A 27,379-nucleotide genomic window follows, 5' to 3' on the forward strand; every position below is an offset into this window, starting at 1 on the left:
AACACCTCAGGTACCCTCTTTCTGTCATGTGTAGCATTCACAGTATTATATAAGCCTAGTGAGAAGATTCAGAAAAATGATCCAGCTGAAAACTAATTGGGAGGATTTGTTTGCAGATAGATTAGCCCTCTGAAGCAGCTCAGTGAATAGCTGTGTGATAGTTTGTGCTGACGTGAAGAGAAGGGAAACTGCATAACAGAGAAGGGCAGACTAACTTAAGGTGCTGTAAAACTATGTTGGAAATGCAATTTAGACACAGTTAGCTTAAACACCATGAGGGTATGCAAGGTACAATTACTCATTTGAGAAGGAAAACACAGCTTTGTTATGTTTCTTGCATCTTTAATGCCTTAAAAATTATAGTAATAATACCATAAACTTAAGATGATTGGCAAGTGAAGGACAGTACTGCACACTGAGACATATTATGGGATTTTACACTTTCTTCTGAAGCATATGAACTCGGACGATTTCCTGAGGCGTATCAGATTTGACAGAAATTTCGATGTTGAAACAAAACATGAAGGCAGTTGTCAATAATCCTTAGCAGTGTCTTCCCCATCACCCCACTCGGACCCCCTCCCCCCCCCAAAAAAAACCCACCACCCCTTTTTTCTTCTTTAAGAAAAAAAATTGCTTGGTAAGCAACAGAAGGAATAATGCCTGGTTTTCTATGGGTTTTGACCTGCATCCTCCAGCCTGTCCCCTACTCTACATTCCTGCTATTGTTACAGCAGCACTCAGCTGTTTGGCATTGTATATGCTAAATATGATATGCAAGCCAATACCCGTGCTTTGTCCGCCTGCTGAGTGCTCACTCATGACTTAGTTCCTAATCCCATACTAACTTCCCTTCCTACAGAAGAGGAATTCTTGAATCAGTCACTCTTCTGTTCTCCTAAAACCCAGTGTGTAACAAACATGTAAAAAACAAACAACAACAACAAAAAATACTGAAGATGCCTTTTGTCAAACAATTCTCAGAACATAAAAATAAGCGTAGCTGAAAGAAGAAAGTTAAAAAGGTAATGTTTAATGCTTGACAGACTTGTAAATTAAAAATTATTCCAGTGTCCTCTTGGTGATTTGAATACTCACTCGCTCCACTATTTAAACTGCTCCATTATTTAAGGGACCTTTGGTCAAATCAGTGCTAACATACTAAAACATGGCTAGTTAATCATCAGCTAACAGAAGAACAGCTGGTCTTTAACTCTCTAAATGGACCAAAATCATAATTCTTCCCAGCCCATTTTCTGAGGTTACTTCTGCAACGTCCCACAAGCACAGATAATCTGTTTTAAATTCCTATCACAACAATGTCTGTACTAGAATCTGAAGCATAGCTTCCACACTATAACCTTGATATTTTGAGTCTTTCTAAGCAGGTTAAGTACTAAATAGTTTTTAAAACCTTTCTGAAGAGTTTTCACTTTGATCCTGGAAAGTCCTATAGCTTTGTAGCTTGTGAAGCTGAAGTTAGTTTTCACCCAGAACTGAGACAGTAATGCTAGCAGACTATAAACCATTTTTAATCAAAATATACCAGTATTCTTTATGTTAAACATTTAGAATGAAGTACCAAATAATGTTTAGCAAATGTTCATTTTCCACTCCACCATCTTTTTTTTCCCCAGGTGCAGAGGGAGAGAATATCAGTATTTTTCCTTTAGAACCAGCTAGTCTTTACATTATACTTTTCTCACCTCACTCAGGTATAAAAGATGTTTTTAACACTTAAATGTTAAAAGATACTTACTGAGAAGTTCTAATCCTCATCTTCACTGTCTGAGCAAATAACAAAGTTATGATTTTCCCCACTACTTCTCTGTATTTTTGCAGGCATTAAATAATTTACATTTTCCTTTCCCATATTTAAAAATTTGAGGCGCTATCTTTTTGTCTGAATTAGTTATTAAGCACGTAAAAAGAGAAAATTTCTATTAATATAAATATTGCATTTTATCTTTATCCTGAAAACAAATTTTATGAAAAATCCTGGACCACCTTGGAGTTCTAGAAAGAAAGAACTTTCTAGACTTAAATACCAACTCTTTCATAAAATTCTCGTATCTATACCACTTCAAAATGCAACTGCAGTTGACTATGCCAAATTGCAGCCCTTTCTCAAAATCAAAGCAGTAAACTGTTCATCCCCATCTTCTATAGAATTCAGTATTTTCTCAGGTATTTCCTAGAAGGCGTAACATGATCTTAGCCAAATTCTTTCCATTTTTAAGCAAAATAAACCAATAATGTTAGAAGGTAGTGTTAGGTACCAACTTAGAACAAACAGACACCAAAGAATAACATTTTCCTGAGAGGTACAGCAAGCATTAGTTTGCTTTTTGCACACTTTTCTGCCCCTCACTCCCCAAACTTCAGAATTGTCATTGTTCAGAATTCATTGTCACAAACTAAAATTGGCGCTTATCTCCTAGGTTCAAAAATCCTTCTGTTGTGTTATAGCTACATGAATACCCAACAAAGTGAAACACAAAACAGACCCTCTCTTGGGAAGAGGAAGAAGAGAAAAAGAAGAAAATGCTTTTGCAGAAGTCAGGATTGCACAGAAATCCACATGTATCTGGCAACTGTGAGACTCTGCATTTTAATAATTGGTTAATTTTTAGGATTAAGCAGGTCTAAAAGGTATTAATTTGATACATAGAAGATGAGTAGCAGCATGACACCTTTCCTGATAAATACATGTTCCAAAGTACAATGTCAGTCCTCAACTTTTTATCTTGACATGTCAAAAATGATTAAGTGCTAAAATTTTTTCCCATGCCAAATAAGTTTATATCTTTTGCATCTAGATTTTAACATTTCAAATATCAAAGGGAAATCTTTCTCATTACTTCACTTTCTCTCTACATATTCATTGCATGATCATTTAAAAAGTTTAAATCCAGTTTCAAGACAGTTTACATTAGAAAGTGTATGTGTTAGAAGTATGCACTGTGGAAAAATCTGTCCTATACGGTATCAAAATTTATTAAAATCATGTCAATCAAGGAGATACAGTATAGATTCCATTCTCCAAACAGAAATGTATCAAAAATTTTACATTAGGACAACTAGAAAAGAAACTCTTAGAATGAAGAACATTTTAAGTTCAATTAGATGAATATCCATTGGTAGTTTTAAAGAACAAGGTGCATTATGTATTTAAGGTTTTTTTCCCAGCTACAAAAAGGACTCCTTAACTAGTCATGATTGGATCAAGAAAACAAACATTATTGTTTGTAGCAAAAATAGCAACATCTAAATAGACTGACCTGTATTTTATTTCCTATACATTTTAGTAGCATGCTTTAGTTTGATAATTAATTGTTACTATACCTTATTGGCACCTTGAAACAAAGAACTAAATCTAAAATAATAGCTCTGATGTGACAAAAGTGTTCCAACACAGTAAAAATTCAAAAGTGCATAAATTTAACCTAAATAAATTTTAGCCCGAGACTGAAATATGAAACAGATCTCTTTGTGGTAAATGATAATGTATTCATGCAATTCAGAAATGTATGCAGAACAATAGTAATCTATGTGATATTTTAAAATATCATGATTTCTGGTGACATCATAAACCATAAGTTGAAAGAATTCTGACACATTAGCACTCAAAATACACAAAAGTAAAATTACTGGTTACCTAAAAACTTCAGTGCATTCTTCAACAATCAGATTTTAAGCACTGTGACATTATAAAGTACCTATGGAAATGCATGTTTCATACAGATTAAACATCATCAAGTGATGAATTAGGTACGACAAAACAGCACACTAATTACGAAAATGTTCAGCTACAGTTACTGGTAAGTTACAGGGAAATGTATATAAACACGTTTGGATAATCTATTAGAAATTAAATACAAAGACTTTACTAAAACCAAATAAATACTAAATTTTACCTTTTCTGGATTGTAATATAAAGATTTCAAAGTGGTAAACAAGGGTGGACAGCCTTTACTGAAGTTAACCCTCAGGAACTTATCCATTAGTTCTCTAAATTTTTCACCTAGAAACAAAAGTGTATTTGGTTATATGTCAGTGATTTCAAGTGTTATATAATTATAAACACTAACTGGTGTACAACTCTGGATAACAGAGTAACTGAAGAACTGCAAATAAGGGTTGTCATGTTTCCTGTTATTAAGAATAAGATGCAAATACTGCCCTAAAAAAGAAGTCAGAGTAAAATGCTTAAGTTGCTTGTGTTTACAAAACTACCAATGGGAAGACATGATAACAGTCTTCAAACATGTAAAACCTGTTAAAAAGGGAAAGCATTAACTGCTGGCTACACAAAATGTAGCAAGGGGTATTTAAATAAACACTGAGGAAAAAATCTAATTGTAAGAGTAACTAAGCACTAGAATAGATTACCTTGGAGATCTCATAAAAGCTCCATCATTGGAAGTTTTTATGATTAAGTTAGACAAATTTGTATTAGGAATAGTGCAGATATAATTTATCCTGCTTTGAGGAAGAAGGATGGATGAAATGAACCCTCTACCTCTCTTCTAGTCCTTTTTTTTTTTTTATGAGCAGGACATGACTTCCGATGATAATATGATTGTTTCTGGAATCAGAAACAGAATAGAAGACTGGGTTTCAGAAAAATAAGCATCATATCAGAAGCACCTTTACAAAAATAAACTGGCAGAAAGCTAGAAAAATACCTAATTATTTGACTATATTTTCAGTTAAAATCACAGCACTTGCAGTATGATACTTTTTTGAGAAATGCTGTTGCTGAAAAGAGCAGTACTTCAAAGAGAAGATATCCAATCAGAAATAATTGCTTTTCATGTTCTTACTACTATGAATATCAGGGGTAGCAGAATGACTTTCTCCTCCTGTGATGATTTCTGTGATTTCAATTTTTTTTTTTTTTTTTTTGCTTTGCATAGGGATGAAGCTGCTACACCTCACTGTGTATTTTGGTGCAGACTTCTCCAAATTTCTAAAGAAGAAAGTGCTACACTTCACTTAATGCTAACATATACCCACAAAACAGTTGAAATAAATTTCAGTTTATTAAGAATGTATTGACAAATTTGATTAATGGATCATTTTAATAAATACTCAGAAAACGAAGACATTACTCCTTTGTATACAACATTCTTAACGTACACGCCACCAATTCTAAATTACCCTACATTTTTACTGTTACTGGCACTATTACTGCAACTAATGGAAGTAACTTAAATTCTTCCCTGGTTGCACTAAAACAAACTGTTAAATACAGAAACTTCTACTATCTGTGGATTGGGGTCAATTACTTGGCTTTAAGCATAGGCTTTATCGCAAGTGGATTAAAACCTGGTTCCTCACACTACAAGAAACTGCCCTATATGATCAAAACAAACAAATAAAAAATCCATCTCACTTTCTCAGTTTCTCCTGTTGAATTGTTCTACTTTCTATACCTAATTGAACAATTTTAATTAAGGCATTTGTTTAGAATGTAAGAAGGCAAAATTCAAGTCCTTATTAAGTAAATGCTTACTTATAGAAAGCTGAACAGCTTCAAAAAAACAGACAGAAGTGTACAAAAAACAGCTGGCACCCAGTTAGGACACAAAGACCAAGCTTAAAGTTTACTCTCTAAACGAGGCACAGCAGGGAGCATAGGAGCAGCAGATCCACAACAATGTAAATTACTCCCTAACTGGATTGCCAGACTCCAGCCTCCTTGGTCAGTCTGAAAAAAATAATCAACCAACACACTCTTTCTCCAAAAAGCTGATTTTCAGCTGGATCGAGAAGCTGATCTGTACCAGTTTCAGCATGATGGGGATGGAGTGCATGGCAAGGTCCAGGAAGGAGCAGGATTGCCCTTTTCATGATCGGCTGCAGTTTAGGGTGTTTTAAGTCGATTCTGAATCAACAGATGACAGCTGCAAGCAGCTGGTCACTGATCACCCTGGGACAGCAATCTCATTTAACCAAAAACTCAATCCTCTTGAAATTTGCAAATACATTTCTGCAAAAAGTTTCTGTTCCTGTATCTTAACATGAGTATGTCATCACGTAACTGTTTTGTCAACAACATTTCTGATCTGCTGTATTTATAAACACAATGATGAGCCATTTGGGAAACAAACACAGACCTATCAGAAGATTTTCCACAAGCCCAAAAATAGTCCTGTATATCCGTGACTGATACAAGCTTAATGGATTAACAGAAACACAAGTTTTAATTCAGGGAAATTCTTATTTGCCATGAAACACTGCAAAAGGTAATTAATCTACTGAGAGATTTTTCTCGACTCTGATTTAACCGTGAATTATTTTGCTTTTATTTAGAGCATTGCTATAGTAGGTAGGAAATAACCATTATTACTAAACATACTTCTACTTAAATGAACAGTAGCTATGAAATTGGACTGTCAAAAGTGATAAAGTAACCCAGCGCAAAACATTCACAGTGAAATAAAGTCAATGACAAAACATCCTATTAATAAAATTATGGAAGAGCATTTTGCAGGCTATTTCCTTGTTTGCTATGTATTAGCATACACAATTTTATTTTATTGTATTCCAGAAGAAAAACAATTACTTGTCACATAGCTTTTCAAATCCAGCTGAACCACCTTAAAATTTTGCCTTTGTATTTTCAAAGAAACTGAAATATCTGGGATTTAAGAAACACATGTTAACTTCACAGCTTATTCTGTTATGAGGCAATTACAATTTTGTGACTGTATACAAGAAAGATGCATACACATTTAGACTCCTGAGCATCACAAGAAAAGGGGACAGTTATGCTGTGTAGTATTTAAAGCAACAACATATGCAATGCTCCGTAAATGAGCCAAACTAAAAACTAAACTCAAGAAATCAAAGGCATGAGCACAGATATTGGGAATTTGCAGCTCAACTTAGTTTTCAAGTGTATATTTCTGAATTTGTGTACTTTATATTTCTTTCCAAAATTTTTCCATTGGAGCTACAGTGTATATATAGCTATACTCCAAACCTATATTTTTTATGGAATTAACTATTTCATTTAATCACTTTCCTTCCATTTTGGAGGAGCATAGCTTGCTGGGGCTTGGGGAAGGGTTTATTTTTAAAAAGTTCCCTCCAGAACTCAGGATATCTGTGCACTGCGGTTCCACACAACTTCTAAAAGGACAGAGTCTCTGAAAAGAGTTAGCTATAGAATAAATTATGATAAAATAAAACAATTCACGCTACAAAACACTGCAGACCTACCTTTTTTCCTGTTCTTATTGAATTATAAACACAAAGCTGGTTTACATTGTAGATTTACATTTGAATGGTTCTATAAGAAAACACTGCACACCAATAAGATACTTGGTTTCATGAAATTGCTTTGGTGTTTTCTGGTATATCACCACTCTAACAACTGTTAGGAACTTCATCAGGCCTGTGCTATTGGGATTGTTATACGCATCTTTCAGAACTGGTTTCAGAGTTTATAAACTTGAGGATGGGCTACCTCAAGCAAAAAGAATTTGCTTCACCTCCACAGTGTATAATTTTAAGCAAACAAGTTTTAAGTCAAAAACGTACAAAGAAGTCTAGATTGCTAGAAGTCTGTGTGGTAGCTAGACTGTAATTAGTCCTCTAGCTTCTACTGGACTTTTACATTTTACAGGCAATCTACACTGCGGAATCAAGACCAACTGACTTTTCCCCTCTAAAGTGAGCATTGAATTTACCACAATTTACAAATAAGCTAGGATATATAAATCTATTCCTCTAATTCAATAGCTTACTACACTTCTACCTTTTAGCTGATGACAATTAACTTGCATGATGTACAGACACAGAGAAATTATGCATAAGAGTTCTTAAAAATCTATGCACAGTTCTGTACTGTAGTTTTATCAGTGAAAACAACATTACATGTTTGGTACCATCATAATAGAGTGTATGAATTTTTGCTCTCAACTCCTGAAATACTTAACAAATATATTTTTGTCTATTCCAAGAGAAATGCATACATGTCATTTGTGTACGTGTACAAATAGGTATTAAACGCATATTCAACATCCTGACAAAAACTTAAGAAAAACAAGCAAAAAGCTAGTAGTATTACGGAACAGATATGCAACTTGTTACCTGAAACAAAGTTTAAAGGTAATCTTCTAGGTGAAACTGCTCTGGGATGCCTTTTACTAACATCTTCATAAATTTGAAGCCTCTCTTCTAAAGTGCCTATTATCAGTAAATATAATAGATATAAGTAACAACAGCGATAAAAATATGTTCTTCTAAAGGTTTTGAAGTATTGAGAATCAATATAAAATTATTATATAATTTGGACTTGAAACAATTTAAACATTTCAAGCTAATTTTTTCATTTAATTGCAAACACTACCGCGTGAAACAGTGTATGCAAACACACTATACATTTAGTATGCAAGAACCAGCATTAATCACTATACGAATATTACACTGCAAACAGAACAATTACCTTGCACCTTCAAACACACAGTACTAGAGTTTGTTTTCTTTCAGTTATATACTGTGTGGACCCATTCATAGTCATTTGACATTCGTAGCTTTAGTTAACTGTTTTACCACTATACATCTGTTTCAGACAAATACTTAAAGCATTTAGAGAAATACATTGTATTTCTAAATCACAGGCCTACAAATAGCATACTATACAACCATGCCTTTATTGCCTTTGCTGGCATCAAAAATGTGGGACAACACTGTCAGGGTAAGCACTCAGCACCAGAACTGTCAATACCTCATGTTTAAGTAGCTTTGCTTTTGTTAAGGTTTTCTTCCCACTCCTCCCCTTTCCCCCATAATATGCTTTGGAGCTCCAATGTGGTTAGAACTTAAATAAAACGAATCTGTTGCTTTTGAAATGCCACGTTCATATAATTAAAATCAATTTTGCTTAAAGATTTTTAAACTCACCAAGCAATTTAAGTACAACCGAACGTTCAGATCAAGATTACAGCACAACATATGTTTAATAAATACATCTGGTTTCTTTTCAAAAGGAAAAGAACTTAATCTTGTCACTGAGCTCTGATGTTGGGGGAGGGGGGATATGTTACCCAGTGTCTCCAAGAGATGTGCAATTCTAAGAGTAATATATTAAAATAACGTTAGGATTGGAACTAAAGCATATAAAAAACCCTAATTGAAGTCACAAGTTGGAGCTCCAGAACTTACCATGGGGGAGGAAATAGTCCTAAGAACACCTAAAAAATAAAGTAGCATTATTAGTTATATAAATTAGTACAGTTTTAATCAGGATTTTAATGTCAAATAAAAATAATACTGCATTGGTTCTTTGTTAAGAAGTACGCATTTACACATCAACACATTCAGTATTTCAACTGAATCATCAAATACTTGGACAATTTATTTTCTGAGATAATAATCACGATCTTCAACTCTATGGATACACTAGGAAAAAAAAAACTGTCAAAGGGCAAGACTGGTCTGTGTATAAATGTAAGAAATGTAATTATCTTCCAATCACAAGCCATATTTTCCGGCCTTATTAAATTCAGACTGCGAAACTTTCTAAAATGAAGCTGGTTGAAAAATATAATGCAGCTATAGTATCTATGAATAATATTTTTGTGGGCTTATGATTTATGATGTCATCAGAATTACTCCAATAAAACCTCCTCTAATTAATGAATTGTGAAATATAAGGAAACCATTCTAATGCATGGACTGGTACAGGTAAAACCTTACGAAAGTCACTACTGCAATATATTTATTATAGTACCTATTGCTGCAACACTGTAGTTTTTTTTTAAAGCAATTAGCTATTTTTCTGGAAGGTCAGAACAGTAATAACAAGAACTAGCTTCGGGGGCAGGAAAAAAAAATTTATCATGCTTATCACATTTTCCTCCAAAGAATACCTAGCTTCTAATAAAATTAAATATCTTTAAAAGGTTGAAACAGGTGTTTTTTTCAGTATTTCTCTACATGCCCGTGGAAAGAGGTATCGCCCCAACACATCTCAAAATGACAACTCCAACTACAGCCATGTACCATAACACAAACAACTACAACATAGGGAGCAATGAACTGCAATTTGGTTTCCATATTCATGCATGCCAAGGAAAGGCTCTTTGAGTAAGCACATTAACAAATGCCACATTTAACTCCAATTTCTATAGAAAGACTCACTATTGGTATTCACATGCATATATCTTTTCTCAGTGAACAAATTTTTAAAATGGATAAACAGGACCGTCCCATTCAAGATCAGAAGGAATAGAATTTTTTTGCTGAGAAAAGCTTCAATCTAAAACTGTAATATCATATCAACAAGAGAGGAAAGTTTAAGTATATTTGTGTATCATACATATTTTCAATATATCAGCATATCATAACTTACTAGGTTGTAGGGCCTTTTCCAAGCCTTCATAGTAATACCAGTTTTCTGCATTGCGCTCAATTAACTCCTTGTATACTTGACCAGCTTCTTTTAGTCTTCCCAACTTCAGTAACACTTCTCCTAAAAACAATCCAGTCAAAGCGTGAAAAAAGTTCTAATGAACTGTGAATTACATGAAAAAACACCACTGATGGTTTGGAGTAAAGTTTACAAAACTAGGTGCATAAAATTGGGTTCAATCATATATAGATACTTAAAAAGAGGCTTTATTTGTCAAAGGCATTTACTTGTGCATTACAAGTGCTACTTGAAGTTACCACATGTAGAGCCGTCCAACACAATTTGGGGGCATTCAGCATTTCTGAAAAATAACCTTATTTGTTTGAATGTTTATATCTGTGTATTGAAGCTAGCTGTTGGGATTATCACTGACCAGCAGAAAAACAAGCAACTATTCTTCCTTTCAGGACTCCAGCAACTAACTGTGCTGCTTCTTACTAACAGGCTACACCTATATTTCATACCAACCGCAACCAGTTAAATCACACTGGTTTGCTGGTAAGTTAAGACTGTGCAAGCAATGAGCAGTTAAAGAGTACATGCTATTGCACTCCATAATTTTGCATATTCAGAATTCAGTAGGAGTACTTCAAACCCACAAAACAACTGTTGGCTGTTTTTAATTTTAACTGAATATTAAAGTTGATTTTTTTAAGTGAGGCAATACAAATAAATGCATTAGAAAGTTTAAGAAGGAAGCAAGAATCTGATACTTTAGTCCTAAAATCAACACTTATACCACAGAGAATTCTTATTCATAAGACTCTTATTATTCATTAGATTAAAACTGAGCTATACTAGTTTTAACTTATAGAAAGTTCTCTCTATATACACTTTAAAATCAGTATCTCTGATACCTCCTCTTTTCCAGTATCAATTCAGATTAAACTACTTGCATTCACTATCCACTTTGATAGGCCAAGTTATAAGAACACATAAATGCATGTCTGATGTTACTAGTTTCCTTAGAATAGCTGTTTTGAATTGTTTCAAAATTTCACAATTTTTTTTCAATGCTTTATCATATTTGAAAGCCAGCAGCAAAAATTTAGAACAAGATTGTCTGGAGAAAAACAATAACTTACCTTTGATTTCTTCTACTATTAACTTATCACATATTTGCTTTTCATATGTCTCTATATGTTCTAAAGACTCTTGAAAGAGATCTGCCTCTCTCATCACTTGATTTTGGTATAAAATCAGTTCACTGTATTCATAATCTATTTTATTAGGAGGAATCTGGGAGGAAAAAAAAAAGCGATGGGTTAGTTAATATATACCATCTACTTGTACCTCAACTATATGCAATATTACAAAATATGAGATTGAGGCAACAGAAGATATCACACCTATATACCTATCTAAATATTAAAAATGTAAAATTCACAATATTCACAAACAAATTAAATTAATTCAGGATATCCATTGTTAGAGAAGAGTAAAAAACATATACTCTTTTTTTTTGTATTTCACTTTTTCTATCATTACAGCCAGGCAATTAAAAACAGAGTCTTTGTCTTTCCTCATACAGTTTCATTAAACTTGCAAAGATCTTGGTAATCTCACTCCTCCTAAAGGACTAACATACTCCACAACAATTTTGACACGACTTCTGTAGCAGGATTGTGGAATATCACAATACTTCATTTCAGCATACCAAAAATTCTGGACCAAACTCTTTCCAAAAAGGAATGAGCCACCCAGACATTGAGTACAGCTTGACAGATGGAGTTTTCAGACAAGGGCGCACTTTTCTCTCCAGCGGAATGGTCTCTGTACTGCCCTTTGCTCCCCCTGAAAGTACAGTGCACAAGCATGCAAAGACTGTTTTCAATAACACATAATCCTTTTGAGGTCTGCTGCCAGCTGCACACATGGGACTTTGCCTACAGGCTATAGTAACACTGGTATGTCATCCCCCACCCATTGATGCCTCACCCACCGAAACAGGATGACACATACAAAAACATTCCCTTGAAGGGAGAACTCCCTGAAACATTATTAGGCAATGAAAAGTCTTCCCGGAGTCATAATAATTATTTCATACTAAGTACTCTTCACTAGTATACACTGAAACTACTTCAATTACCAGTGAATTGCAAAAATTTCAGAGACCAAATGCAGAAGCCTATAAACAATGCCCAGTAGGTCTAGGCAACAGTTTACCATGCAAAATACACTGCCTAATTTGATATTGTAGAAGGAAAGACAGTTACAGTCTGTACGTTTATATTTTTCCGAATAAAAACAAATAAGAAGCAGCTGAGCTTGATAAATTATGTTAATGATTTTTTTCCCATGACGCTACATACTGTTTCTTTCTGAGCAACGAACATTTGTAAGTTACACTGGTCACCAAATGGTTTACTGTTACTTTTCTGCTCCCTGAATAATGCTTCTCCATCTGCCTTATTTAAAGAACCAAGTAAATAAAAAATACAAAATAAATATAAAAATATAAATATAAATAAATAATAATAAATAACAAAAAACTATTAAACTGGTTGAAATTAACATTCATATTAGAAGAATCTTGTCCTAAAGCACTATTTCCAGCCCTTCTCTAAGTGCAGATGAACTGTACGAGATTTAATATTTTTGCAACATGCTCTTTGAATTTTCAGATGCAGCTTTTACAGACTGTAATTTTTTTTAGAAGATGTAAAACTTTTCTATCAAAAAAAGAAAAATAGGAAATGTTCTAAAAGATAACGTAACTAAACAAAGCATTGTAAAAATGTAGATTCAACTCCGAACATCAGTTCTGTGGCTGAAAATAACAGCATTCAAATATTTTTAGTAATTGTTGGCATATTATAACAAATAATGGTTTATGAAATAAACAGCCTAAACTTTGCACATATCAGAGTCAGCAGCTAGCATATAATCTTATCCATTTCATAATCAAGAATATTTCCTCTATCTCCATCTGCATTTATTTCCGCTTTTGCTCAATTTTCATCCAAACTAAACACCAAATAACACTAACAACAAAATGTTGTTACCCAGAAAGCATCACCTGCTTCACAGAATTTACACATGCAACAGGACTAACAGTTTAAGCATGTCTTCCTCCAACTGCAGACATTTATCAGTTATCGTCACTGCAATACCACAGACCTGAGACTACAGAGCACCAATTTAATTCTTCTTTTATTACCTTTATAAAAATGTCCTCCCCTCCGATACAGTACCCTTATATCTAGCACCTAGATATAAGCACACCTTGTAGACCTTAAATTTAAAGGGATTACTCCAACAACCTTCAAAATATGTTGCAAAGGCACAAGAATCACATGTAAATTAACCTTCTCTCAGCTTTTCTGGCTTGGCAGGACTAACATAAAAAATTGTGAAATGCCAATAAAGCAAATGAACTACAAGGCAAATCTACTAGAAAGATACTGTACTTACCGTCAGTCTCAGAACAGAGCTACACCTTTACAAGTATGTTAAGAAAACCCTTTTTTATAGAAAATTTTGGAATCTAATTAAATTAATTATCCTTTAAACATGCAATTCATCAGGATAGAAACAGCTTATGATCCCAATACTAAGCCTGGACAATCAAATCATCTTATAAAGAAAAACAGATTCTATAAGATGTGTTTTTTAAATCATTATTGTTATTGCTGCATGACACATCTGATTTTTTTTTTTTTCCAGAAGAGTTATGATTCTTGTGGACAAGATTTCCAATCTTGTCTTGAAATCAATTCTGCTGTTTCAGAAGAAATTTTCTTCCTGTCCTGGACCAAAAAAGCTTTACAACCAATGAGATGCCCTAGCATAAATGTCACTGAAAGAATGTGACAAGATGCAGCCAAAACATACCTAATAGCAGACCCCCAAAACTCCAGAGGCTTTCTGTCCATATCTGTTATTGTGGGCCTGATGCAGAAATTAGGAATAAAATAAAAATTAAGAATAAAAATTTAGCTCTGGAAAAGAAGAAAGGAAAAATCGGATATACAACAGTAAAACAAATAGCATAATTGTTTTACACCTTGGTTCCCAAAGTTCAGATTCTAAAGTGACTTTTAAATCATCTGATTTAACTTGTACAGCACAGGCTGTTACATTTCCTGCAGTGATATCTGCATTCAGTCTCATAACCTGTTTTTGATTGAAATATTGTGCATCTGGCTAATTTAGTTTCCAGATGGCAGGCAGTGCTGATCTAGAGACACAAAGAGACAGAAAATCCACCATTTCCCGTGATACAACTTAACAATTAGAATAAAACTGTCCATGGTAAAATGTGCTTTATTAATCATTTGAATATGCTATTCAGTTTCCAGCCACTAGTTCTTATGTTTTTCCCCGCTAAACAATCTTCTTAGCTATTATTCTTCCCAAAGACAGTATCTATGCTTTGAGCTAAAATCATCTAATTTTCTTTTGCTTAAAGTAAGCAAATGGAATCTCAACCTTAAACTGCAGGGCATTTTCTTTAGCCCTCTTATCTTTTCATATTGTTCTCTTCAATTCCCAACATTTTTAATAACAAAGCCATCAGAAAGTCTTGCTCTCCCAATAATATTTTATCAGTGATCTACAGAGAAAACCCCTGCTTCTTCTCAGAAATACAAAGGTCTTAACTGCTTTTCACCCATAAGTCTGCCTTGAGGGGACAATTTTACAATAAAATAAGCTAACTGCATCCTGGACCAACAGAGGCAGCTCAGTTCCTTCTATCATACCCTTTCCTCTTTGTCCCTCTCACCTCACAGTTGTTCAAGTCCAGCCAATCAATCCTTCAAAAAAGTGCTTATTCTTCTGCCACTTCCTGCTTCCTGAACCAAGCCTCCATGAATCAGAAAGCACTGCACAAGGAAGCAGTGGGGGCATACAGTAGAGGTCATGCTACTGCTTTTGGCAGCAGCTTGCAGTTTGTTAGCTCAGATATGTTATAGTACATCTGAACATCTTAAGATGCATACATCTGAGCATCTTAAGATACTCACCTACAATAAAATGTCAGCTCCTTGATCTTTTTCTTAATTTTACTGCTTGTTTTTGGCTGTTTTAAATCACATCTAGATTGGCAGAGCTCTGAGTAATCTAAGTAAATGTATGCAGAAGCCCTACATCATCATTATTTACCAATTAATATGACAGCAACACCTTTTACAGAACAGATTTTCTATTTGCTCCTTTACTCATTAACAACAATGGTAAACAGCCACTTACATCAGGCCTAATACAAATTGCCATGAAACTCCTCAGAAACATTGGTTTGATGAAGATTCCCATTCAGTAGTAACTTTGAAACCCTTCAGTCATTCAACCTTCCTTTTAACAGTTTGACTAGTGACATACAATATTCAATCAAATAAGTTACAAAAGTTTACGTGTTAAGTCTGAGTGAATACAAAGTATGGGGCAAGAGGGGAGATTTGGAAAGCAAAGTCAGAAAGAAGTGTACCTTCTCAGAGATCCATGGAATATTCTGAACTCAACCATTTTAAGTGCATCATCAGCGTACAACTGGCTCAAGGCATCCATGGACTGTTAAATACCCAGAGACAGCACAAACAGCACGTCCGGGAACTCTTAAGAGCTAAGTATGGCAAAACTGAGCTCAAATTTTGCCTAGGCTCTCCCACCTGTTCTGGACCCAGTGCAGCCATATCTCTTCAAGTGGTTATGCTCTATGTGTGCCTGCACAGCAAAGCACAAGAGCACTGCCCACACATCTTATCTTTTTGCAAGAGAAATGGAAGCTAACAAGGTTATCTTCATATGTTTCTTTTGGGAGGGGGAGCAGGGGGAGAGGAGGAGTAGGCAGTACATCACATAACTGTATCTACCTGTCTCAAAAAAGAGAAAAGGTTTGACATGACTAATTTTCTATAAACATGTGCTGTCTGACATTTATGGCATATTTCTGTCCTTTAATACTTGATCAACTTTTCCATAATTTGCTTGTGAACAGCGTTATGCTAAGCAACAATTAAACAGCTCACATTGTTTGTATTATTCAATTTATGGAAATTTCCCAAATATTGCAAGTTTTACTAAAAACTTGCATCAGAGCTGGAAATCAGGTCAGGCTTTTTTTTTTTTTTTTTTTTTTTAAACATCATGATACCTTGCACAACAGACTCCACAGATTTAAAATGTTTTTCTGTGGTAGATGGTATTTAAACCTCGTTTAGCTACTACACTGAAACTCCTTTCACATACAAGCATATTTACACACAATTTTTTAGAGAAGACATGAGCATTAATGGTATAACCTCCATTCTCTCCAAAGGACCAATACTACTGTTAAGATCTCTTAGTCCTTTGAATTCATAACAATTCTCTACAATTCATCACTTGCAATTCTTCCTTTTACCATCTATTATATATTATTTCTAATTCCAACATTCATTCAAAATTAAATTCAGATGGGCTTTTGTTGACTCACTGCAGAACCATGATTTTTTGGCTGTCAAACACTCATAAACAATGACCCAATTTTCATTTAAATTTCTTGTTTAAGTTTTTATTCAACGCTGGTGTTATAGCTCTTTTGAAATAGCAAGTTACATATCCCTGGCTTGCAATGTCTTCTGTTGACCACATTATATATCATCAGGATACAAACACTGGTCCCTCCCAGCAACTACTTTCTATTAATTACTTAAAATGTTTAGTCTGCTTCTGGCTCTCAGACACAGTTATCTCAGATAGGATATGACATTGTTAACAAAAACAACAAAAAAAATCACAATCTATAGGACAGGTAATATTTTAGCGCTTGCTGCATGATGCTTCCAGCATATCTTCCAAGCCAAAGACCTCCATTTCTCTTTCTACATTCCAGAATAATCAACACATCCATTCTGTTCTGTTAATTCAGGGTTTATGGTCAAGAGTTATTTGTAACAGAACAAGTGAATAACACCTCTCTCTTAAGAGGTTATATTCAGTGATGTCAGTGTCATATCATTTGATTTATTCCAACAAGTTTCAGTGACACCAATTCTTTTCTCAAAAGAAAAAAAACCCTAACTCTCCTTTCATGCTCCCTTGACACCAAGCACAGATTTTAAGTGCATAATGCACAGATGCATACAAAACAATGAAAAAGTTTCTTTTCACTTTCTTTGCATCAGAGACATTCAGATGATCTCAGAAAAAAGATGCGAGGGGAGAGAGAGAGTGCATGAGTGAGCAAGCAGGAACAAGAACAAACATGCATCCAACATTAAACAGTACTTTCTGAAGTTTTATCTGCTATATTTCAAGAGACAGGTTCATTACAGGTTTTCTTTGGTTAAAAGTCTCACAAATGCTAAGTTACTAAGTTGCCACATCAGCCTCTTCTTACACCCTCAATCCTAACAACCTATTGCCAGGGAACAGGCAAGCCTATATAATTTGCATCAGCTGCTAGCTACTGGAAGAGATTTCAAGGAGCTAAATGCTAAAAGCAAAAACCTCCACAAATAATAGAAATTTCTAATTCTTAAGTGTAGTTATTCAGACTCTGTCTCTTTTATACAAAAAGTGAGCGTTTTCTTTCTATAATAGCAAGTCTTACCTGTTGGGTTTTTCTAAACTCTTCAAGTAGTTTTAAGGCCATATCATAATCTTTCAACAAATGATATGCAATTGCATATCCAATCCAGGAAGCCCGTTGTGTGGGGCGCAGCTGAAGTAGCTGGTATCTTGTCTCCTTGAGTAAAAGGAAAACAATTTAAATCCACATAGATGTTAACAAGTCATTAAATCATTTTGATGATTTAGTGCTACTACTGCTAATATTTTTAAAGGTCTTTTAAAAGAAGTTTTAAGTTCAGCAGTTTTTGAAATTCTATCAATATAGTGAAAAGCAGCATGTTCAAGCTATATAAACCTGCGGATTAGACTGTAAACATAGATTTTATGCTTCATGCTGTAACTCCTATCTGTTGTTACACAAAAGGTATCATTTTTGAAAATACCTCTTAAGGGCCTAAACTCTTTCCAAAAACAGAACTTTGGAATCTCTGAGAGGAGTTTCCATCAGAAAACGTGAACTCACTGCTACTGAAAGGGAAGTCCCACTCCCCTCGCACCCAGGCACAAGGTTCTGATCCTTACACTGCTCCAGTGCTTCTCAGACCCCCTTCCTGAACCAGTCCCGCTCCGTAAGCCAGGGGGTTATCTTCTTGTCTTGTATTGGTGAATTTACCACGCTCACTGAAGACCAACTAATGCCAAAGTCCACAGTCCAGGCCTCTACCTCACATGAAACAAAAGTAACATCTTTCCCTTTGGCAGCCAGATCACTTTAGCCACCTTTGAAACCACTGACTTGGTTGTTAAGCATATTTTAAGATTTTATTTACGATGAAAATCTCTGTTGGGATTCAAGAATTCAAGCATCACAAGACAAATTGCCCACATACTCAGTAAAACATAATCTGGCATTCTTTACACCCCTGGTTATGTCAAGGCCTCAATGGTCCATGAACTCTAAACATGAACAGGGCTTCAAGTTTCGGTTTGGGGGCGGGGAGGGGAAGGACCACAGTATTTAATAATGCCCTTCAAGAGAGATTCAAGGCAGTTTTAGTATCAGAGCGAAGTATCTTTCAAGATTCTATAAAAGACAGTTTTATCCAAAACATTTCAAATTAATGTATTTTTTAATATTTTATTTCTTGAAACAACAACCTTTCAGAGGAACGTGGAAATTTTTGCAAAACTGGTTCCTATAGCTTAGAAATCTCTATTTCAATAAACAAAATAAAGAACTAGAAACAAAATTACTAGTAGTAACAAAATTAATAATGGAGTAACAGAAGAATACTAACAGTAATAGAATTAAATAGGAATTTAAATAGAATACTTACTCTATATCCTTCTAAATCCCTCATCTGAATCTGCAAGAGAGAGAGATCTCTCAAGATCTGTAGATTATCTTTATCTAGTTTGAGCGCATTCCGATAGCATTTGATAGCTTCATCGTATTTCTTATCAGAACGCTGCAACAGACCGTACACATGCCAACCTAATGCACGTTAAGGAAGACACACACACAATTCTCACAAAGTAACTGCAGCACACATGTCTTACAGACCAAACAACTTGATATTTTCCTTGAAGATCAGCACTGTTATAAATTGAGTTTGATTACTGCAGATTACTGACGCTACTGATATACATTTTTAAACATTAAAAGCTTCCAAATTAACAATAAAATCACTTCCAATATTCTGTAAAGTCGTATTCATTAACTCCCTCCAAAATATTCAATTACAGAAAAAACTGTGGTTCACAGTCTAACAGACAGGGAAGAGTCATTCCTAGAGATATATTGTTTACAACATACTACTGTAATTACAGTAGAAATTTTGATTCCAAAAGTGTCTCATTCTACCAATACAATTGCTGTAGAAGTTTTACTCTTCCCTACTTGTCTATCTGCACCCTCAATTAGTCTCCAGATTTTACAGTAATGGATAAACACAGAGCTATATTTGATTGAAAAAGGAAATTTTAGCATGTCTGTCTCTTTTTGGTTGCCAAACATCCTTGTCAGATTCACAGCATCCCAGATTTCCAGAACTACTGTGTCATTTCAATAGACTTTTCTTTCACATGCATCCTCGTTTACCCTGGAAAGACTTTGAATTCAAAGCATGAAACCAACAGATGTCATAGCAACACATTACACTGAGCGTGTTTGCGTCAGTCTGAGAGCCGTATGAAAAGAAAGATCACTTAGCAAGATCTACTGTTTGCTACTCCAGGTTAGTACCTGCTCATTGAGGCAGGCAACATCTTCCACAGTAGTAATTCTGAACTTATTTTGATCTTCAAATTAAAAGTGGCTCAAAAGTTCTCATGAACTTCTTCCACATGCCTTCCAAAGAAGCAAAACACTGCAAATCTTGGGAAGGGGTATATGCATCCTTCACCCACTCTCAATTAAAAAGATGGCACAAAGAGCTCATAGTGTTAACAGCCAAAAATTTAACACGAGTTCCTATTCTACTGATTTGAAACAGAAGCAGCCCTCCCCTCCAAAGAGTCAGTCATTTTGAAACTTTTTGTTCTAAAGTAAGTTGAGAAAGCACATCAAAAAATTCAATGGGTTAACCTGGTCAGATTACCCTAGGAAGCAGAACTACAAGACAGATAAATTCTTTCTCTCTGAAAAGGACTCAACTCCTGAAGTAAGTTCTAGATATTAAGAGATAAAGCAGATCTGTAATTATGAAGAATAATAACGATATCAGCATGACTCCAGCCAAAAGAAAAAAAAAAAGTTGCAACAATTAATAATCCAAAGGAAACTTCTAAACACAAGCAAGAGACCCTGTTTTATGCTTCTACTACAACAAAGTCATTTCAGCTGGCTGCATGACAAAGAAAAACTTCATATGCATCTTTGAGACTGTCTTCCATTGCTGCCATGATGATTTAAGACTAAAAATGAAGGGGGGACAAAATGATGTTGGATGTAGTTGTAGCAGTTGGTCTAATACCCTTACTTCTGTGAATCCTGCCCTATGTCTTTGAGTTCAAGTATTCAGGACATGGATCAAAGGCACATGTAGTACCTTAACAAACCAGCTTCATGAACTGTTGATAGAACCTCGAGTGGGAAGATTCAGTCCAAAAAAATTTGTGTGTACTTAACCAGTGTACTTGGGACTAAAAATGATGTCTTGAGTAACATCAGGAACCACTACTGTTACCCAACTGGTAATCTAGCTTAACCCTTTGCAAGTCGCATACTTCACCAAGCAATCAAGGTTTTGTGTTTTTTTTTAAAAAAAAAAAAAAAAAAAAGCATAAACCCATTTAGAAATGTCTGTACTACTGCCAAGCATGAGAAGTTATAACAGCTGATACCAGTCATTAAACCAAAACGAAAGACCAACCAGAACTGTCTCCTACAATAAATTGGTCGTATTTTTCATGTGTGCCTACAATGTCCTGAAAATACAACATGCTGCTTTTTGAAACATTTACTCTTGAAATAAGCCTGGAGCTCTAACCCACCCATAATTCAGGTTATATCTGGAATGGGCCACAGGAATTGCTTAATGTTGCATAAGAATTAAAACTTTCTTTTACTCCTCCACAAATCAGAACTAGCTGTATTTTATCACCCTCTACCAAGTGCCTTTCAAAAGAAAAAAAGTCATAACTTCGAGAAAAAGCATAGGCACCTTAGAAAGTTACTAAAAAGAAATAAGAATACGTAGATGTACTTTGTGCCTCCATGAAATCAGCTGCTAGAACGAGGTGACTTGAGTAGATACAGCCAGCCTCTCCCTTTAATCTAAATGACAAGAATTGAGCTCATGCAAATCAGAGACTATCTGGAGATAAGGAGAGCTTCAAGCTTTCATCAGAACTTCATGGCTGATCACAGACATTTGCAAATGATGTAGAAGGAACCTTTATTAAAAGGCTCAGCTTCGGATCTCAGTTTCTTCAGTTTCCTCATGGACTACAGTATGTTGTCTTCTACGCTTGATTCTTCCTACATACTAGAGCCCACCATCAGGAGAGATTGAGATTTAGACAGCAACACTGATGTTACAGCAGTTGTTTTTAAAGTGTTAGAATAGAATAGTTTTGCTATTTCTTAAAATACCCCAAGATAACAACTGAGAGAATTGTGACAACCCTTGGATGCCTGGCCTAGAATTAATTCAGCGCCAGCTATCTTCTGCTCACTAGAAAAGCGGTTCTGCACAGATGGATACCTCACAGCTTATGAGGGGACTCTGTAGAATTGGAACAGTTCTTAACCTTCTTGCTTGCAAGTGAGAGCTAGTTCCACAGACTATTACCATGGATGTAGCCTGAAAAAAGAACATTTGTGGCTAAGAGGATTCAGATGAATTTACGCTTCCTTTGAAGTCAGAAAAGCCTTGTAGCCCTCTTAGTGTAAAAGAAATTTAATAAGTAAAACAATGATAAAAATCCACTAAACTCATAATAAAGTCAATGTTTTAGACTAAATCAAGGAAGTGTCCCCCTGCCTCCCTCCCCAAATCAGACTGAAACAGCACGGATTTTTCCGGTGAGCCCTCCAGCATTTGCAGGCAAGTCTTCTGAACAGTTTTAAGAGTCAGTGTGGATTCTGGACAAGAGTTAGGGATGCTGATAGATCCTACTCTGCTGTTTTGTTTAGGAACCAGAACCCTCAAGCTTTCCTCCCACATACCCTGAATCTTTTACTCCCTAATTTAAGGTGTAAGAGTTCTTACACACAGATGAAAATAGCTTTGGTATTCCTTAGATGTTCAACTTTCAAGATATAGCATATTAAATTCCTATAGACCAAGAAGCACAAGTTATATTTGTTTGTTATATGGCAGATCTCCAGTAACCCTGATGTCCATGTGCGCTTTTTTTTTTTCCTTCCAATCTCAAACTCCCTGGAGGTTTGATATAGGAAGAGTGTAAACAGCAAACCCTTTGTCTTAACTGGATGGCAATCAGAAAATGTTTCTTTCAACTGTGATACATTAGAAATATTTTTTTGGATGGTAAAAACTTTAATATTTTATGGGAAGTCTGCCCCTGAATAGACTTCACATGCAACAGAAATGCATATAGAGCAAATTAGTCATTCTATGTAAATCTTAAGTAGCCTCCTAGCCATGGCATAACAAACAGAAGCTACTCCCAAAGCTCTTGTGTTTCATGGGTACACATTTCTGCAAGGCAAGCTTTTAGAAGAGATGTGTCAAGCCAGAAGACCTAAACCACTACCACTAAGACTTAGTAGCAAAATAGGTATTTTCATAGCACATCTAGACTGGATTTCTTATACCATGCTAGAAAAATGTACCTTTAGAAAAGGTCAGATTTTACAAGAAATAGTTTTCTGCAGAAAGCAAGTGTCAGAGTCTTTTTGTAAGTAAGAGACACTTATATTTAAGAGACATTTTATTTTTCTTAAAGATTCTACAGAATTGTAGAAAGGAAAAGAAAACCTTATTTCAAGCATTCAATTACAAATTAATATTCACTATATACATTTTGTGTACATAGACCACATTATGTACTTCAGAAATACGTACTGATGTAGCAACAGAATCATATACACAAAAGTGAGAACACATGGCAAAAAGCTCAGGTTATGTTTTACAAAGGATACAGACATGACTCTTCACATCATTACGAAGTCCTTTACGAACAAATTCATATGCTTCTTCCTTCTTCCCTAAACAGTTCAAGGTCAATCCTTTCATAGCCAGTGTCTCTGTAAGAAATATCATATGCTTACGTTTGACTTCCCATATGCCAGTTCTACAAGACAGATATCCTTTGAAGCTGCTACACAGTTCCCCAATACATGATAACTTTAGATCAGGGTAGCTGCCTAGCACAGCTGAAGATTGTTACACAGAATTTTCCTTTTTGAAATCAGTCTTAAAAGACCATGGCAGAGCACCATACAGTTGTGACAAACACAGACAACACAAACTTCATTGAAGAAATACAATGGTTAACTCTCTTAAAGCAGTTAAGAATAAGCAAAGCAATTTTAGAAAGCTTTTCATTGTATGTTAGAGCTCAAGGTAGGCAAAACATGAAAACTTTCATTAGGTTTTACTATGCCATAAGAAACAAAGATCTTTGTCATAATCACCTTCTCCATGAAAAGACTGCTTATAAAGCCTTAGTTAAGAGTAACATTACCTTCTATTTTTGAGGTACAAGACCTTCTCAAAGTATACGTTTGATAGATTTTGTCAGTATTCAAAGAGGCACAAGATTGCAAATGATATGGTGGTATGACTATTGCTCCTCCGCACCATTCTTCAGGGCACACTATGGGAAACAAGTTGCATGTATGCCCAAAAGCTATTCCAGATTCATGCCTTTTTTTCCTGCTAAGTAGTAGATCACTTACTTTTGGCCTCTGCTAAAAGAGTACATTAGTCACATTTTCATCCTAGTACTCCGACTTTCCTGCAACTACAACCTTTTCCCCCATACTAGTGGAAAGGGCATATCATCTCAAGGTCAGTCATAAGCCAAGAGGTCAGCTTGAAGTTTAATGGGTAGACCTGTCTCTTAACGTGATTTTCTGTAAAAGTATACCTAAAGTAAACAATGAGCCAAAAAAGGAACCAAGGTTTGGGGGTTTTTTTGTTTTGTTAAAGTCATCCTAAAAACATACTGCAAGAATACAAAAAGCCAGAGCATTACCTTGCCAGTAATATCTGGAAGTCTGGAAAAGAGCATCCCTACTGAGTGAAGGAGTTCAGCCTTCTACCAGGGAGGTAAGTGACCAACTTCAGCAATGCATCTGTTTGTCACCTTCTCACTAGAAGTTTCTAATTCCTTATCTCTGAAGCTAAGTGTGACAACAGTGCAGCTTCCCATCAGATCATTTCATTGGTTTAGTTCTGCTTCAGCTGTTCATTCCAGGCTTTGCTCCCTAGCTTCAAAGCCATTAGTGGCTCAGAGCCCAACTAATACGTGGACTGCCAAGGGAGCTATTTGTCCTGGAAAAGTTTAAGAGAGCAACAGCAGACAAAACCATAGAAATGTATAGTGAGAGGTTATAAAAATGCAAGTGCTAGTAGAGACAAGTGCATTAGGTCACAGAGATAGGCAGGCCTCTCTGCAGCTTTGAGGAAGCTCAGATACCATACTTTTGTCTCTAGGAAAGCAATGAAGACAACCAAGAAACAGCAGGCACTGATAGAAGAATCAAACAAGAAGGATCAGCCACAAACATTTTTCCTATCTGACCATAAAATCTTGAAATGATTTTAGTGACAGAATACATGCACACAGAGTGTTAGAATGCTTCAACAGCAGACAACATTCAGTTTCAGAAGGAAAGATTTCCTGAAGCAAGTAATGGAAACCCCATAACACGCCAGGACTAGAGTATCTTATGGGGGATTAAGTTTTGACAGATTAAAAAAAATAAAATAAAAGCCACATTTTCCTAGCCACTTTCCTGCAATACTTATCAGAACAGGATGTCCATATTGTCTTTAGCTTTAAGTCTTAGCATCAACAGTATTACACTTAACTGTGTTCCTTATAAGCAGCAACTTGAATTAACTTTCTCTACTGCAAATCAAAGTATTCACTTGCCAAGGAAAGCAAGATTTTTAGTTCCTTGGCAAAACACCTTAAAAAAAAAAAAAAAGAACAAACAAACCACACACCCACAGAACATACCCACATACTAGCATTCTGATCTGGAAACCTAAAAAGGCAACTTACTTGGAAGCTTAACTGAAGTGTGCTTCCACCATATATTTTGATCTTCACCATCCCATCACACACGAGTGCTTCAGGCTATGAGCTAACACAGAGACTTAGTCTGAATACATCAAGACTGAAATCCAGAGTATTATTCAATCTTAAGGACAGAATCATACTCAGTGAAAGGATCCTTTCTTTCCCAGTACTACGGAATAGGCTGACTGTATATTTAAACTCATGACAGGGAGAAGGGGGGGGGGGGGAGGTCTCTTGAGGTCTGCAGTTACCTCCATGTTCAGCAAACTTCGGGTTAGAGAGGATCATCTTGCAGAACTTGAGTCCATTTTTGTATTGTTTTTGTTCATAGCATTTCTGGGGGGTGGAAAAAAAAAAGGGTTACAATTACTGAAACGCTTTTAGAAAACAGTATCTTAACATACTAGTACAAATGCAGTAGTTCTTTCAGTAAGGTACCAGCAATTAGATCACTAATGAGTGCCAGTTGAATGACTATTCATATTACATTGCCTCTCTTTAGCATTCACAACAGTATCTGCCTTCATTTACTTGTGGCTAATGCTCTACCTCATAGTCTCCGCTGAAATCTAACTCTTGGTAGGTAACAAGTCAGAAACTCTTTTACAATAGGAATAGGAAGGACAAGTAGAAGTGTCTTTACTTTGAAATGGAAATCCAAGACAGAGAGCTTGATTCAACAGAACTTTTGAGAAGATTCAGAGGCTTAAGGAATCCAGACATTCCTCTCAACATCCCATTTCACTGACCTAAATTTCTCAGAGTAAGAAGCCTCAGAGGGAATACTGTCTCCCATGCAGACTTTTTCAAGAAAAAAGAAACCATGAAGTAAGATAGGTCTATTTGTGACCTCAGGAAAGCCATATACGGAGGGAGGGAGAATTCACCAGGGTATTAATGAGTTAGCTACTAGCTGGAATAATAATACAGCCAATGCCAACTTACATGATCAATAGATTTAAAAAAACAATGCCATTCCAGTGTGGGAAGCAAGGAAAAAAGTCCTTGTGAACCCAGGCGCCCTTACTTCTAAGGAAAGAAATCAGCTCATTAGAAGTCTGCCAGGTTTGTGTCATTTAGGACTAATTACTAAACACTATAGTTGACCATTTTTAAAAATAAGTTTACTTAAACCAGTTAAAGGCATACTTATATTAGTAAGCACAAAAGTGATTTAAGGTCATTTAAGTCATGCTCACATTTCTTTTCCCGAAGGAAAGCTACAACAAAAAAAAAAAATACAGACTTAAATTGGCATCACTTTAAGCAGTGTGTTGTCCTGTTCAAATTTAGACAGCTCTTCCAAACAGAAACTGTTTTTTCAGATAAGTAATTCAGATCATTAATGCTCTCTACTAGATCACTTCCACTCCAATCAATCTTCTGGGACAGAAGTAAAATCTATTTAGAAGTACACATACAAAAAGACATTTCAAAGCCACTGTCCCCTCACATACTTAGAATTCAACAGATATTATGATAATGAGCTAGATTCCTCAATTCAGTGGCTATCCAAATATTAGCTGAAAACAGGCAACATTTGCTTTCTTCAGATACAGGCTTCAGCATGGCACAGGTCTTAGGAGTCAGTTGCTTTAACAGGCTCCTCGGAGTCAAAGGCTACTTAAGTTAAACAAACGCGTCGTGTAGTAACTTCTTTGCAGCCATAATAATTGCTACCAGGGTATCAGCAGTACAGAGACATGCCTATGCTCACTTTTGGATAACTAGCTAAGG

General features: G+C 35.4%; 1 protein-coding gene across 3 annotated transcripts in view; it reads right to left on the reverse strand.

Moving 5' to 3' along the window:
* The window catches only part of NAA16 (N-alpha-acetyltransferase 16, NatA auxiliary subunit), a 76,363-nt gene that overhangs the window by 38,060 nt on the left and 10,924 nt on the right, over positions 1 to 27,379 (reverse strand). For 2 of the 3 annotated variants that reach the window (XM_067292488.1, XM_067292492.1), the window contains 8 exons: positions 25,894 to 25,978; positions 23,532 to 23,636; positions 19,258 to 19,415; positions 17,961 to 18,095; positions 11,512 to 11,665; positions 10,367 to 10,486; positions 8,104 to 8,199; positions 3,918 to 4,024 (listed from right to left, as the gene is read on the reverse strand). In XM_067292488.1, coding sequence (XP_067148589.1) covers positions 3,918 to 4,024; positions 8,104 to 8,199; positions 10,367 to 10,486; positions 11,512 to 11,665; positions 17,961 to 18,095; positions 19,258 to 19,415; positions 23,532 to 23,636; positions 25,894 to 25,978 — 960 coding nt within the window. Of the gene's footprint in view, positions 1 to 3,917; positions 4,025 to 8,103; positions 8,200 to 10,366; positions 10,487 to 11,511; positions 11,666 to 17,960; positions 18,096 to 19,257; positions 19,416 to 23,531; positions 23,637 to 25,624; positions 25,707 to 25,893; positions 25,979 to 27,379 lie in introns of those variants that run through there. The other variant, XM_067292493.1, reaches the window with a different exon arrangement.

Source organism: Apteryx mantelli, chromosome 1 (genome assembly GCF_036417845.1).
Source record: "Apteryx mantelli isolate bAptMan1 chromosome 1, bAptMan1.hap1, whole genome shotgun sequence".
NCBI classification, from domain to species: Eukaryota; Metazoa; Chordata; class Aves; order Apterygiformes; family Apterygidae; genus Apteryx; species Apteryx mantelli.